The sequence below is a fragment of the Natator depressus genome, chromosome 2, assembly GCF_965152275.1.
Source record: "Natator depressus isolate rNatDep1 chromosome 2, rNatDep2.hap1, whole genome shotgun sequence".
In the NCBI taxonomy this organism is placed as follows: Eukaryota; Metazoa; Chordata; order Testudines; family Cheloniidae; genus Natator; species Natator depressus.
The window spans coordinates 149253352-149269435 of NC_134235.1; the positions used below are offsets into that span (position 1 = coordinate 149253352).

The window sequence follows — 16084 nt, forward strand, 5'->3', positions numbered from 1 at the left end:
CCTGTGACGGGGTTGGGACTCACCACCACGGCACCTCCCACTGGTGACTCCGGGAATTAGCTCAGTCCATGTGGAGCGCCCTCCGCCGGTGGTGTCCAGTCCATTTCTCGCCCTCCATTGGTCTCTGGACCCATGTTGCTCCCCGCTCGGCGGCGTCCTCTTCAGGACACTGCCCCCCAGACCCTTAGTCCATGCTCACCCCCTTCCGGGGGGATTTAACAACAGTCTCCTGGTTTACCCCTGCCGCAGTGGCCAACCATACCCCAAAGTCTAACCCCTTCCCTCAGGGGTCTGGTGCAGTCCGTTATGGCCACTTCCCATGGCCAGGTGGAAGATAAGGGTGGGGGGACCCAGGCCCACCCACTACTCTGGGTTCCAAACCAGGGACCCTCTAGCGACAGCCTCCCTACCCTTCTTCTCTCTCCGGGTCACTTCCCCTCTGACCCCTTTGCACCCTCTAGGCCCTTCTGGTCAGAGCCCGCAGCCTTGCAGGTAACTGGCTGGAGCTCTCCTATGCTCCCCTGAGTCTGCCCAGCACTGCACATCCAGGTGCTGGTCTCCTTGGTCAGGAGACTGACCGCTCCTCTCATGGGCAGCCTTTATATAGGGCTGAGCCCAGCCCTGACTGGCCACCTCTTGCCCAACCCTGATTGGCTCTCTAACAGGCCCTCCCTGATTGGCTGCCACTTTGTGCAGCCTCTCTGGCCTGTCTTTGACCCCTCTCACAGGGGGGTGGGCACTCGCCCCACCACACTCCCTCATAACATTGTTTGGCAGCCGCCTGCTTTGTCCACTGCTTGCAGGAAGAGCAGCCCGTTGGAGCCAGCTGGTGGGGGCTTGGAACCAGGGTGGGCCAGCAGCCCCCCATCAGCTTCCCCACAGCGTTCCCTGTGCACCAGCCGCCCAGCAATTGCCGGGCAGTTCAGGTGTCCCTCCCCCCACTGCCGTGTGCTGCTTCTGGGAGGCTCCTACTTGCTGTGCAGGGGGGAGGGGAGAAGAAGGGTGCTGATTTCAGGGTGTCTCCCCCCCTGTTCCTCTACCCCATCTCCACAGAGCAGGGGTGGGGACACAACAGGGCTCAGGATGGAGGGATCCTGCTGGCAGCATCTGCTGTCTCATCTTTTTCATCTACTTAAAAAGGCAGTGTACTTAGAGTGGGGTCAGCATACTTAAAGGGGCAATGCACATCTCTCTCTCTCACACACACATATGCACCCCCCAGCACTTTGGAAAGTGGAGGGAATGCTGCGCGCCAGTGAGATAGCATGGGTTCATCATCACGTTCAGTTTCCGCAGGGAATGTTTGCAGCCACTGCCATGCGTTTATTGTGTTTCCTCCCTCCATTTGTGCTGCCTTGTTGCATAGGCGCTGACTCCGTGTGTGCTAGGGCTGGAGCACCCAGGGGGAAAAATTAGTGGGTGCTCTGCACCCACAGACAGCCAAGCTCCCCTTCCTCCCTGCCCCATCTCCCCCGCTTCCCCCGCCCCCGAGCACGCCACGTCACCGCTCCTCCACCTAGCATTTCCCGCCCAGCCACCACCAAACGGCTGTTTGGCAGCATTAGCATGCTCCGGGAGAGAGGGAGAGGAGCGGGAACGCAGCACACTCAGGGGAGGAGGTGGGGAAGAGGCGGGGCTGGGGCGGGGATTTGGGGAAGGAGTTTTAATATTGGCAGGGAGGGGGCGGAGTTGGGGAAGGGGTTGGAATGGGGGCGGGGGTGGGGGCTTGGCCTCATGGAAGGGGTGGAGTGGGGGTGGGGACAGAGGGCAAGTCAAGCATCCACGAGAAAGAGGGGAAGTTGGAGCCTATGCCTTGTAGAGTGTGAGGCTACATTAACATGTTAACCCTCGAGGGCTCAGCTGAGTGTTAGTTAATCATTTAGAAGCAAGGCATTCCCTGGGAAATATCCCACCCTCTTCCACCCTCTGACTCCACCACCTCAACCAAGCTCCACAATTATCATTGCTGTGTTCAGTATTCAATTCTTTAAAACTTATACTCTGTGGGGGGGGGAGGTGTATGTATATGTATATATATTTATTTATTTCCCTGGAACCTAACCCCCACTATTTACACTAATTCTTATGGAGAAATTGGATTCACTTAACATCGTTTTGCTTACAGTAGCATTTTTCAGAAACATAACTATAAGTGAGGAGTTACTGTAATAAGCTTGAAATGTTTTGATACTTCATTTGAAGCCCAAACACAAACAGTTCCTTCCCTCTCAACTGGAGGACAGAGGTACCATTTTCTCTGCTTATCCAGCTCCATGCAGAGTGGAGAAACATTGTCTCTTTTCCACCATTTCTATATAAAGTGGAACCCCCCGATCTATTTCACACACTCTCCAAAATATTTACTAGCTGGAACACCCAATGTATTTGAAACTTCCTAATACTGCTGGATAAGATAATTATTTAACACTTCAAGACACTACAATGTGCTATTATTCAAGGTACTTTAATAAATTAGATCAATGCACTTGTCAGACATTCCTGTTTTCACAACAGAAAATGGAGTTTAAAAAACAAAAGGTTAAACAAACTGAAATACAGATTCATTTGGCTCAGCTGGGTCTGCTGCCTTAGCTAAAGAGCACACCTGTTAACATTTAGTATCTTTACACAGTGATCAGCTCCACAACTTGCAAGCTGCAACCATTCACTGTTGTCTTCGTCGTTATGTCCAGCTCTGCCCACCCGGTTTCTCCAGCACAGCCGTTTGACAGCAAGAGTGTGACTTTGGCTGCAACAAAGACAGAAGACATTGAAAAAAAGAATGCATACACCAACTTCAAAATGTCAAACTCAGCTGGACTTCTCAGCTAAACATCATCATTTTATCTAATTAGTGCACTCCCTTTCAGTGCTATCAGCTGAGAAATATTGACTTGTCACGACCTGAATTTATTAAACACTCCAGAATTTCTAGGGTTATTAACAACACTAATGACATTTTATCCTCTCACTTGTCAATAATTAAAACTGCTATCAATTTCAAGTTTCACCACATTAGTTTCAGGTTAGGCATCTCACTTGCTCAGAAATGACACTGCTGACTAAATGCTAGAAACAGTGTTTGATGCGTCTTTCAAACTGACTAAGTATACATGAGCCAAAGTCACAACGTTCAGCTGCAGATCCAAATGTGAATCCCAATTTCCTCAATGTATGGTGGTGGTGGAGGGTGATTCTAGTGCACTGCTCTGGTTGGAGTTCATCTATAATTTTTAGTTACAAAATCAGAGAAACACTGTAGCTTCCCTTACTGTAATGTACTCTAAAATACTGATGTCATTTACCGAAGATATCAGTCTAAGGTTTCTGACTGATGATCACGTCCAGGCAGCCAAGATAAAGAGTAGGGTATAATCCTAGTATATTGAGTAATTTTCTTCTTACTTCTTAAAACAAGATGCAATGCATAAGCTAGTGCTTAGGAGCATAATGACTTAGAGCTGGCAGGAGGATGTTTTCACTGCCACTTTTGTGGTATCAAAATTTTCCATTCCATATTGGAATGGAAACCAAACCTTTTGAAACATTTTCACACAAAACTGACGTGTTTCTCTCCAGCCAGGTGGTCAGGATATCAGTCTGGGCCAGGGGTCAGTAACCTTTCAGAAGTGGTGTGCCGAGTTTTCATTTATTCACTCTAATTTAAGGTTTCGCGTGCCAGTAATACATTTTAACGTTTTTAGAAGGTCTCTTTCTATACGTCTATAATATCTAACTAAACTATTGGTGTATGTAAAGTAAACAAGGTTTTTAAAATGTTCAAGAAGCTTCATTTAAAATTAAATTAAAATGCAGCATCCCCCGGACCGGTGGCCAGGACCCGGGCAGTGCGAGTGCCACTGAAAATCAGCTCGCGTGCCGCCTTTGGCATGCCTGCCATAGGTTGCCTACCCCTGGTCTGGGCTGTGGAAGATCTAGGTTCAAGTCCCTGCTCTGCCAGATTCACAGCAGTTTTACATCCCAGGTCACTCCAAATCAGGCAGAGCAGGGTGCTTTAACCTGGGTCTCCGACATCCCAAGCCAATCCTCTACCCACCCAGTTACAGAATCTCTCTGAACAAACGTTTTGTGGAAATGGATGTCTCTGTGAAATGTTTTGGTTCAATGAAATGTTCCTGGCCAGCGTTACAATGATTCTTGTATGTGCCCTCCAAGTCATTGCAGTACCAGTATGTATAGCTTATGTTCTAATCCTTTTGGGTTTGCTTTCTGTATGGAAGGTACTATATAAAACTGCTTGTTCTATCTACAATGCTTTCTGAGCAACAGTGATGATTAGGAGGTTGAATTTAAACTAAAGTTATTTAGGCCAAATGAAACGAACTGAAGAATTGGTGTTAAAGTATGACTATGACTTGGGAACAACTATTAGAAAGTCATATCCTGACTGAGGATATGTGAACCAGCTGAGCGGCGAACAGCAGAGAGGCTAAAAGAGGGAGTTTGCCTGGGATCTGTCTGAGAGGAGGTACGCTAAGGGCTGCATTAGGGAAGCTGTGTTGGTGAGTATCTGAGTGTCTGTTGTGGGGACAGTTTGACTGTGTGCTTGATTGGTTGTTTGAAAAGTGTGAATTGGGAGTGCTTTGTTCCAGGTGAGCCTTGAGGGGGCCTGACTGTTATAAAAAGCCAGTCAGCTGTGAACCAGCTGAGCAGCGAACAGCAGAGAGACTAACAGAGGGAGTTTGCCTGGGGAGAGCCCACTGAGGCTTACATCTTGCCGGCTTCTCTGAGTAGTTACTACAACTCCTAAGGAAGCTCGTAGAAGGAAGGTAATATGGATGGTGAACGTTCAGCTGTTGTGACCTGCACTGGATGTGCCATGTTTGTCTTTTTTCCACAGGACAGAAACGACTTTGTACAAAGTGCAAGCTGGTCTCCATATTGGAAGAGAAGGTTCAAGGTCTGGAGAAACAAGTATTTACCCTGCGTTGCATAAGAGAACTGAAGATTTCCTGGACAGACGTCAGGATATACTTCTACGGGCACAATGTTCTGAAAATTCAGAGCAGGCTGCGCAGCGGGGACAGGAGGATGGTGAAGAAATTTGGCAGCATGTGACCTCCAGAAGAAGAAAGGGGAGCGTCCATGTACCAGCAGCGCAGATACAGGTAAGCAACCATTTTCATGTTCTCTCCACAGGTACTAATGCGGAGAGTGGACTAGATGATACATCTGAGGGAAGGGAACAGAAGGAGACTCCGCCGATTGGAAGGCATGAGATGCACTGTCCCAGGGATGGAGGTTCCATGACCACCGCTCCCAAGAGGAGGACGCAGGCGGTGGTGCTCGGGGATTCTCTCCTCAGAAGGACTGAGTCATTTATCTGCTGCCCCGACCGGGAAAACCGAGAAGTCTGCTGCTTGCCAGGAGCTAGGATTCACGATGTGATGGAGAGACTGCCGAGACTTATCAGGCCCTTGGATCGCTACCCCTTCCTGCTTCTCCATGTGGGCACCAATGATACTGCCAAGAATGACCTTGAGCAGATCACTGCGGACTACGTGGCTCTGGGAAGAAGGATAAAGGAGTTTGAGGCGCAAGTGGTGTTCTCGTCCATCCTCCCCATGGAAGGAAAAGGCCTGGGTAGAGACCGTCGAATCGTGGAAGTCAACGAATAGATACACAGGTGGTCTCGGAGAGAAGGCTGTGGATTCTTTGACCATGGGATGGTGTTCCAAGAAGGAGTGCTAGGCAGAGACGGGCTCCACCTAACGAAGAGAGGGAAGAGCATCTTCGCAAGCAGGCTGGCTAACCTAGTGAGGAGGGCTTTAAACTAGGTTCACCGGGGGGAAGGAGACCAAAGCCCTGAGATAAGTGGGGATGTGGGATACTGGGAGGAAGCACGAGCAGGAGAGCACGAAAGGGAAGGGCTCCTGCCTCATACTAAGAAAGCAGGACAAACAGCAAGTTATCTCAAGTGCCTATACACAAATGCAAGAAGCCTGGGAAACAAGCAGGGAGAACTGGAAGTCCTGGCACAGTCAAGGAATTATGATGTGATTGGAATAACAGAGACTTGGTGGGATACTCACATGACTGGAGTACTGTCATGGATGGATATAAACTGTTCAGGAAGGACAGGAAGGGCAGAAAAGGTGGGGGAGTTGCATTGTATGTAAGAGAGCAGTATGATTGCTCAGAGCTCCGGTATGAAACTGCAGAAAAACCTGAGTGTCTCTGGATTAAGTTTAGAAGCGTGAGCAACAAGGATGTCGTCGTGGTGGGAGTCTGCTATAGACCACCGGATCAGGGGGATGAGGCTTTCTTCCAGTAACTAATGGAAGTTACTAAATCGCAGGCCCTGGTTCTTATGGGAGACTTCAATCACCCTGATATCTGCTGGGAGAGCAATACAGCGGTGCACAGACAATCCAGGAAGTTTTTGGAAAGTGTAGGGGACAATTTCCTGGTGCAAGTGCTGGAGGAACCAACTAGGGGCAGAGCTCTTCTTGACCTGCTGCTCACAAACCGGGAAGAATTAGTAGGGGAAGCAAAAGTGGATGGGAACCTGGGAGGCAGTGACCATGAGATGGTCGAGTTCAGGATCCTGACACAGGGAAGAAAGGAGAGCAGCAGAATACGGACCCTGGACTTCAGAAAAGCAGACTTTGACAACTTCAAGGAACTGATGGCAGGATCCCCTGGGAGAATAACATGAGGGGGAAAGAAGTCCAGGAGAGCTGGCTGTATTTTAAAGAATCCTTATTGAGGTTACAGGGACAAACCATCCCGATGTGTAGAAAGAATAGTAAATATGGCAGGCAACTGGCTTTGCTTAACAGTGAAATCCTTGCTGATCTTAAACACAAAAAAGAAGTTTACAAGAAGTGGAAGATTCGACAAATGACCAGGGAAGAGTATAAAAATACTGCTTGGGCATGCAGAAGTGAAATCAGGAAGGCCAAATCACACCTGGAGTTGCAGTTAGCAAGAGATGTTAAGAGTAACAAGAAGGGTTTCTTCGGGTATGTGAGCAACAAGAAGAAAGTCAAGAAAAGCGTGGGCCCCTTACTGAATGAGGGAGGCAACCTAGTGACAGAGGATGTGGAAAAAGCTAATGTACTCAATGCTTTTTTTGCCTCTGTCTTCACGAACAAGGTCAGCTACCAGACTACTGCACTGGGCAGCACAGCATGGGGAGGAAGTGGCCAGCCTTCTGTGGAGAAAGAAGTGGTTCGGGACTATTTAGAAAAGCTGGACGAGCACAAGTCCATGGGCCCGGATGCGCTGCATCCGAGAGTGCTAAAGGAGTTGGCAGATGTGATTGCAGAGCCATTGGCCATTATCTTTGAAAACTCATGGCGATTGGGGGAGGTCCCTGACGACTGGAAAAAGGCTAATGTAGTGCCCATCATTTAAAAAGGGAAGGAGGATGATCCTGGAAACTACAGGCCAGTCAGCCTCACCTCAGTCCCTGGAAAAATCATGGAGCAGGTCCTCAAGGAATCAATTCTGAAGCACTTAGACGAGAGGAAAGTGATCAGGAACAGTCAGCATGGATTCACCAAGGGCAAGTCATGCCTGACTAATGTAATTGCCTTCTATGACGAGATAACTGGCTCTGTGGATGACGGGAAAGCAGTGGACGTGTTGTTCCTTGACTTTAGCAAAGCTTTTGACACAATCTCCCACTGCATTCTTGCCAGTAAGTTAAAGCAGTGTGGGCTGGATGAATGGACTATAAGGCGGGTAGAAAATTGGCTAGATTGTCGGGCTCAACGGGTAGTGATCAATGGCTCCATGTCTAGTTGACAGCCGGTATCAAGTGGAGTGCCCCAAGGGTTGGTCCTGGGGCCGGTTTTGTTCAATATCTTCCTTAATGATCTGGAGGATGGTGTGGATTGCACCCTCAGCAAGTTTGCAGATGACACTAAACTGGGAGGAGAGCTAGATACGCTGGGATACGATACAGAGGACCCTAGACAAATTAGAGGATTGGGCCAAAAGAAATCTCATGGAGGTTCAACAAGGACAAGTGCAGAGTCCTGCACTTAGGATGGAAGAATCCCATGCACCGCTACAGACTAGGGACCGAATGGTTAGGCAGTAGTTCCGCAGAAAAGGACCTAGGGGTTACAGTGGACGAGAAGCTGGATATGAGTCAACAGTGTGCCACTGTTGCCAAGAAGGTCAATGGCATTTTGGGATGTATAAGTAGGGGCATTGCCAGCAGATCGAGGGACGTGATCGTTTCCCTCTATTCGACATTGGTGAGGCCTCATCTGGAGTACTGTGTCCAGTTTTGGGCCCCACACTACAAGAAGGATGTGGAAAAATTGGAAAACGTCCAGCGGAGAGCAACAAAAATGATTAGGGGACTGGAACACATGACTTATGAGGAGAGGCTGAGGGAACTGGGATTGTTTAGTCTGATGAAGAGAAGAATGAGGGGAGATTTGATAGCTGCTTTCAACTACCTAAAAGGGGGTTCCAAAGAGGATGGATCTAGACTGTTCTCAGTGGTAGCTGATGACAGAACGAGGAGTAATGGTCTCAAGTTGCAGTGGGGGAGGTTTAGGTTGGATATTAGGAAAAACTTTTTCACTAGGAGAGTGGTGAAACACTGGAATGCGTTACCTAGGGAGGTGGTGGAATCTCCTTCCCTAGAAGTTTTTAAGGTCAGGCTTGACAAAGCCCTGGTTGGGATGATTTAGTTGGGGATTGGTCCTGCTTTGAGCAGGGGGTTGGGCTAGATGACCTCCTGAGGTCCCTTCCAACCCTGATATTCTATGATTCTATGGGTCCTTCTGGCACGGCTATAGCCCTGCACCAACACCCAATGAATACAGAGCTGGGATCCCATAGTTGATGGCATAGATCAGTAGAATCACCATGCCTTCTCTCACTTCCTACTCCTCGCCACATTTTAACAGTGATTTTTTAAAAACATTTTTAAAAGCTTCAATCCTATTTTACCCTTAAAGGTCACATCAAAGGATTTCTTAAAGACTGGGTTTATGCCCTTTTTTGTCTTTCTCTGATATCTAATGGCAGCCTGAAATAATATTTTTGTTTTTAAAAAGCTTCTCTCTCTTTTGGAAATATCAGGAAGGCTGATGCTGGTTTTTCCCAGGTTTTGCTGGAGGGTTTCTTGGGGTTACAGCAGTTGCATATTGTCTTTTTCTGAAAAAAAACTTTCAGAGCTTTTGATACACCTCTTTTTTTTGTTGCTGTTTTTATGGTGTGTCTGAATAAGTTTAATTCAGAATTCCCATACTGCCCAGATCTCAAAAGGAAGCTCTTTCCTTGCATATGACCTGGACGACAGGATCGGTCTGGAGAACTGCTCATGAGACCCTTGACCCAAAAAAGATACCTGTTGTCAGTCTCGACACATTTGGTCCAATCAGTCAACACTGGTCTCTGCTCACTCTGCTTCCATGTGTACAGGTTCATCTTCCCGCACTCTAACCCTACGGCGACTATGTAGCTGTTGAGAAGGAACAACTATGTTATTTCTAAAAAGGATGAATCAACAATCTTCAAAAAAAGACAACCAATGCCCAAGTCACACACATTTTCTGTTGAAACCTGCTCTTCAAATCAATATTTTATCATCAAAAGAACATGCAAATGAAAACAAAAAGGTAATGTTAAAAAAACCAAGAAGAGAGCAAGCAACAGATCTAGAAAAGGCTTGCACTGACTAAAGTGGAAAACAAATATCACTTTCAAGTAAAAAGAAAAAACCCACCAAAAATGAATTCTAGAATGCCGAGGTAACAATACCTTTCATCGGGAGCAAGCACATGGCTGATACTGACTGCAGTGACAGAATCCCCAACATCCAGTATTGAAGAACAAGGCTCGATTGCACCTAGCCCATTGCTTTCAGTGGCTCCAGCTGAGCCACAGTCACCCCAGATAATGACCTATTAGAAATAAGAGCAGCAACTGTTCCCTTTGATCTTTTATGTACCTGTGCTTAGGAACTAAGAACATGTCAGGAATAGCAGTAATTTTGTATTGTGGCGTGGAGGTAGATAGACCAAAACTCCTTTTTTCCCCTGAAATAAACAACAGCTTCTATTTATAGGAATTCAAATCTTTCTTAAAAAACAGAGTTTTGAGTGGTATTATTAAAGATATTGGCAACAATATCTGGTAAACAGAAGTCTACTTGTAAGAGCTGAACGAATCAAGTTACAGAATCCTTGATTAAAAAACACATACACAAAATGACATGCAGCATGTTCTCCTTTTGTTGCTATACACAATAAAAAAGAAGCAAAATCACTGGCTATAATCTTGCACATGCTTACGCACCCAAGTAGCCCCAATGACTTCCATGTCACTATTCGTACATATGATACAGTTGCTAAATCCAAAAACATTTATTTCAAATCAATGCTTACTTTATACTGTTCTTTTTGTTAGTTCCTTTTGTATTAGTTACCTTTTTGTCCCGACTTCCGGTAATGAAATATTTGCTGTCTGGGGTCCAATCACAAGACCAAATGATCCGGCTATGCACAGCTGTGTTTTTGTCTGTGTATGCAAAGAGGCTGAAAACAGGATCTGGAATAAAGCAAGTAAACAGAAGAAAAATCCTTGTAATTATCTTTTTTAAAAAAAAATACCTGCTCTTATTTTGCTTTGAAAGCAGTACAGGGAGGGGACCAAGGCTACAGAAATAATCCTGTACAATCCCACCATCAGCTCCGAGTAACTTTAGTGGGAACTGGGGTAGTTAGCACTTTGCAGGACGGATCAAGCCATATGCCTGTCATATTTATTATATATGAACAGCGACCAATATAAATATAACTAGTCAGCCTAATTACAATATAATACTGTTAGCTGTAATGCCAGATGATAGCAAAAACAATTTTATCTTCTGCATGCATTTCTCTCACTCTGAAAACGTATCCATGTCTATAAGAATACTCTTTCATATTCTATTTGGCCTAATTCTATGATATTCTGTTTATTTTTGATAGTATCTTAATAAGTACATTTTAGTGACTTTGAAAAGTATTACCAATGTAACTTTCATTTTATCATGATGTGTGCAGAAGTCACTGACCCAATAACAGTTCTTCATTCTTTACTACAAAAGACTCCAGTGATATTGCAAATTTTCAGAATCATGCAGTCTTGAGTAACGATTTTTTGTTTTAGCAACAGAAAAGCACTCTCATTTACTGCAATGGAAAAAGCAGTAATATTAAATTTTAATAAGCTTTTAAATTTCTTGGGATGGCAGTAAATGTAATTTTACTTTAAACTGACTTGGTGATGTGTACTTTGTAGACAGATGGGTTCTGGATTTGTACATAAAAAGAGAATCTCTTCCGTCCACCTCCCACAGAGTGCTCATGATCCTTAACTTGGAACAGTGTGTGCTTTTTGGAGTTTAAACTAAATGTGCCAATCTTATTCCTACTGCTTTATTAAAGTAACACAAACTAACAAAAGAAGTTTCTCCAGTGAGAGGAGTACTGTAAACAAGCTAGCAAGATTAGCGATAGATTGGACTGGCATACTTAAACATCAGAAACACATCCTTTCAGAAGTTAAATGAGCAAAAAATCTTGGGGAAGTGAGAAGTACAGCAGATTTTCTTCTCATTCATATCTTAGACCTCATCTACAAAGTAAAACACCAAAACATTTTTCCTTCCTTTCACACAAAACTTTAAAATAGATGCTGAAACTTAACTGAAAACAACATTCAAAGCTGACTGCTTTTCTGACTGAAATCAGTGGAAAAGACTCGACCTCAATTAACAGAGCTTCCTGCCTGTTTCACAGGAAAATGGCAGTCTCTGTGGAATAAGCTCAGAGCCTTCCACAGCCACAAAATGTTGAATTTTTTACTTATTTCTTTAATTTATTTGCAACTTGCATTTACATTTTTGTAATCCCCCCAAATCTCTCTGAAATGTTTTAAAAAACCTCACCCCCCAAAAAACAACAACAACAACTGAACAAAAAAAACAACCAGTCCACCAACCACTGGAGTTTCCTTTTAGCAGATTATTTATGGGAGATAACATCAAACATCAAAATCTGGGGATATTTAACTTATTTAGAAGAATCAACACAGCCAATTTTCATATTTGACAAAACCAATGGAAATTTAAGTTTTAATAATCTAATCTACTATCAGGTAAGAAACTTTGTTTTTAAATGTGATTTTTAATGTAATAGTGCTGCTTTAGGCCTTGTCTACACTATATAGTTTTGTCGACAAAAGTCGACTTTTGTCTGCAAAACAGTGGAGATACACACACTAAAATGCTCCTCCTGCTGCTGCAACTCCCCTGCTACGCCAACATAAAAAAACCCACCTCAACAAGTGCTAGAGCTTTTTGCGACCCCGTTAGAGTGACGCAGCATCAGTACAAACAATGTGCATGATTGTGTCGCCCTCATTGGCCTCCAGGAGGTGTCTCCCAATGCCCATCATGACCGCTCTGGTCAGCAGTTTGACCTCTGCTGCTCTGAAGATACATCGGTATGTGCCTCTCCCACATCTAAAGGCCCAGGAAGTTTGAAATTTCTCTTCCGGTTTGCTCGGCGTGCACAGTTCATACAGCATCTTCCCAGCTGACCATGCCAGCTTTCCGCAGGAGACACGCTCCTGCGTGGAGCACACCAGAGCTGTTGGATCTACGGAGTCTATGGGGAGAGGAGGCTGTGCAGTCGCAGCTTTGCTCCAGCCATCGGAACTCTGATACTGACGGTTGATTGCTGGTGGCATGCAGGAGAAGGGGCACGAGAGGGACAGGCAGCAGTGCTGTGCTAAGATCAAGGAGCTGAGGCAGGCGTACCAGAAGGCCAGGGAGGCCAACCGTTGCTCTAGTATGGCGCCGAAAACATGCTGCTTCTAGAAGGAGCTGCACGCCATCCTCGACAGAGATCCCACCTCCTCCTCCTCCAAGTGCCTGCGGATACTTCAGGGGAACTAGAGGCACCAGCCAGCGGACTCACCCCGATGACGAAGTGGTGGACGAGGAAGTGGAGCTGGAGGACGATGTGGAGCGCCCAGCAGGGTTGTCCAGTGGTGCGGTGAGTCAGGACCTCTTTTCCACTCTGGAGGCGTCTAGCCAGTCCCTGCACTCTGGCTCTGGCATGCAGGATGTAGGAGAGGGGAGTGCTGATAAGTGCTCATTTTGCTTTGATACTGCACAGCGAGAGGAGATTGAGCTGTCATGTACGTTGTTATATGGTAGAGAAGGGATAAGGGGCAGAAATTAACAATAGAGCCTGTCCATATATGCAGTGGGGCCATGGTGGAAAAGTTTGTTAATGTACATAGGGATGTCTTGGGAATCCTCCACAGAGATCTCTAGGAAACTTTCCTGCATGTATTCGGCAATCCTCTGCTGAAGGTTCCTTGGCAGAGCCTCCTGGTTTCTCCCCTGGCTGTCGGAAACTTTGCCATCCCACTGTGCAACTTGTCACCCTCTGCTGCTGGAGCTCTGGGAATGGATTGTGGTGCATCACGGGGACGTGCTCGCTGTCTCATGATGCAGTTCTTTCCATCCCATCATTCCTTGAGCTTCCTACTTCATTTCATGCCATTTTTCAACAGTCCTTATAAACTGTGCACCTGCCATCTCTGCCTGACAGTATGGATCTTGCGCTATTGACCAGTCTGGTGATCAGCGTTATGAACACCACCAGTTATTTCATGAGCTGCAAAACAGAGAGTGAATCGGCTGCCATGGAAACAAATAATTCAAGATTGCTGCTGCCACTGTAGGGCATTGGTACTGGGCTCAGGAAACAAGCTCTGAGTGGTGGGATGACATCGTGATGCAGGTCTGGGCTGACGAGCAGTGGCTGCAGAACTTTCGGATGCACAAATCCACCCTCCCGGAACAGTGCGTGGAGCTCACGCCAGCACTGCGGCACAAGGACACCAGAATGAGAGCTGCCCTCACTGTGGGAAAGCAAGTGGCAATCGTTGTGTGGAAGCTGGCAACTCCAGACTGCTACTGGTCAGTCGCAAATCAGTTCTGAATGAGAAAGTCCACCTTGGGGGTGGCGGTGATGCAAGTGTGCAGGGTCATTAATCACCTCCTGCTATGAAGTACTGTAACTCTCGGTAATGCGCAGGAAATAACTGATGGCTTTGAGGCAATGGGATTCCCTAACTGCAGCAGGGTGCTAGATGGAACACATCCGAATTTTGGCCCCCCAACCAACTTGCAACAGAGTACATCAACCGAAAGGGCTACAACCGAAAGGGCCTTGCAGGTGCTAGTGAATCACCAGGGCCGTTTCACTGACATCAATGCAGCACAGTCAGGGAAGGTGCTTCATGCACGCATCTTTCAGAACACTGGACTGTACAGAAAGCTGCACACTGGGACTTTCTTTCCAGACCAGAAGATTCCAATGAGGAATGTACTTGCCTCCTGCATTCAGCAAGAAGTCATTATTCCTACTGTCAGTGAATGTAACTCCCTCATTTTACTGTGCTGTTAATACTGCTGTACTCCCTACCTTTCCCGTTGTTCCTAGCCCTGCTACTATCCTTTCCTACAAAGCACCGGGGCTGAGGGGTTGTTACCGCCTCAAATAAGGAAAAGGTTGTATTAAGTCTGGACACAAAAGGATTAAGGTTATTGTTAAATAAGATGCATCTAGATATGGGGAATAAATGTGTGTGTATGTAAATAGGTGTGTATAAATAAATAAAAGGGGGGTTAGTCAAAAAGCCCACCCTCCTGGCTAAATTGGTAGTGAAACAATGCCTGTGCCCATGGAAAGAAATAATGCAACAACAACAAAAGAATCGGGCCCAGACAAGCGGGCAAACACAGTAGAGGAAGTCAAAAGAAAGAAAGTGAGAGGTTAGCTCTGTAGTTACTGGAGGAAATTAAGCAGTGAAATTTTGTACAAACGTTAAAAGAAGGTGTTATGAAAAGAAAATTCTTGGTTTCTTTGCAGCCATTCCTTTGGAGAAAGGGCACATTTCTCTGGAGGAATTTCTGTAAATAATCCAGGCAAAAGGTTATTTAAGTGAAATCATTTAACTATGAACAAGGTAGTCAAATTTGCTAAAAAACACTCCTGGTGTGCACAATCTTTCTTTTATAAGTTTAAGATGAATTGGTGTTGTTTTAAAATTGTAAAACAGAAAAATACTTTTGCCAAACAAAAGAAACTAGTGTTGTTTAATTTTGGTATTTAGCATTTAATCCTTAAGGTGACTTAATGCTTTACAAGATTTCAAATGTTTTTAAATAAAGACCAAAGTTGTGGCTGCAGCAGGGCAGTCAAAGCCAGAAAAATGGAAAAGATTTTAAATCTGTTTTGGTAACAAATAGCAGATAAAAGCTGTAGTCAGTGCCCCACACTAAGTCTTAAGGTGGCTCTGTATAATCAACAGTCACTTTGCCAAAGGAAAGCCAAACTGGGTTGTGTTTTCCTTTTCAAATCAATGTGTGTTTAAAAGCAGAAGTTAAAAGTTAGAAGTTAATTGTGTCCTTTTGAGACAAAGTCTCTAATGGGCTGATACCTTTGAATCCAAAAGCAAGCCAAGAATGTCTGTGTTAATGCAAATCACCTAATTAATAAAAATAGAAGCCATTGAAACCTGACCTGCCTATAAAATAAATACAGAAAAATATGGGAGTAATTCCTCAGGTTTGCCTGCAAACAGCAAGGGTATTTCTAAAGAAAGGAATATTTTAAGCAATACTGCCAACAGTGTGTAATCTGCCAGCAACATAGTGTTGGTAAAGCTGTCAAGGTTAGGCAGGCAGCACATCCCCCTTCCTGGGCATCTTTTGTAAATGTTCAGATTGATTCAAATGTTTAAATGTTGTAATTGGAAGTATGTGTTAGTTTTAGTAATGTATTTCCCTGTAAAAAGGCAGATGCCAAAACTGTTGTAAAACTTTGTTTAAGAACTTTGTACCACGATTTGCCATACCTGTGAGTAGCAACAATAAGAGTGTACCTAATGTTATTGGACAAATTATAAGAAGTTATGTGCAGCTTTACAGATCCAACACAATCTCCACTGCCCCCCACCACCTGCAGTCTGCCGGGACAGTAAAACGTCAAAATGGGATTTTTAAAAATAAAACTGACCAAGATCTGTG

At 45.3% G+C, this 16084-nt stretch overlaps 1 protein-coding gene across 1 annotated transcript in view; it reads right to left on the bottom strand.

Moving 5' to 3' along the window:
• Positions 1-2425: 2425 nt before the first annotated feature.
• The window catches only part of ELP2 (elongator acetyltransferase complex subunit 2), a 115157-nt gene continuing 101498 nt past the window's right edge, over positions 2426-16084 (bottom strand). The window contains exons 19-22 of the mRNA XM_074945103.1: positions 10418-10539; positions 9751-9893; positions 9338-9451; positions 2426-2749 (exon numbers count right to left, since the gene is read on the bottom strand). Of these exons, the coding sequence (XP_074801204.1) occupies positions 2593-2749; positions 9338-9451; positions 9751-9893; positions 10418-10539 (536 nt within the window). The 3' untranslated portion in view covers positions 2426-2592. The remainder of the gene's footprint in view (positions 2750-9337; positions 9452-9750; positions 9894-10417; positions 10540-16084) is intronic.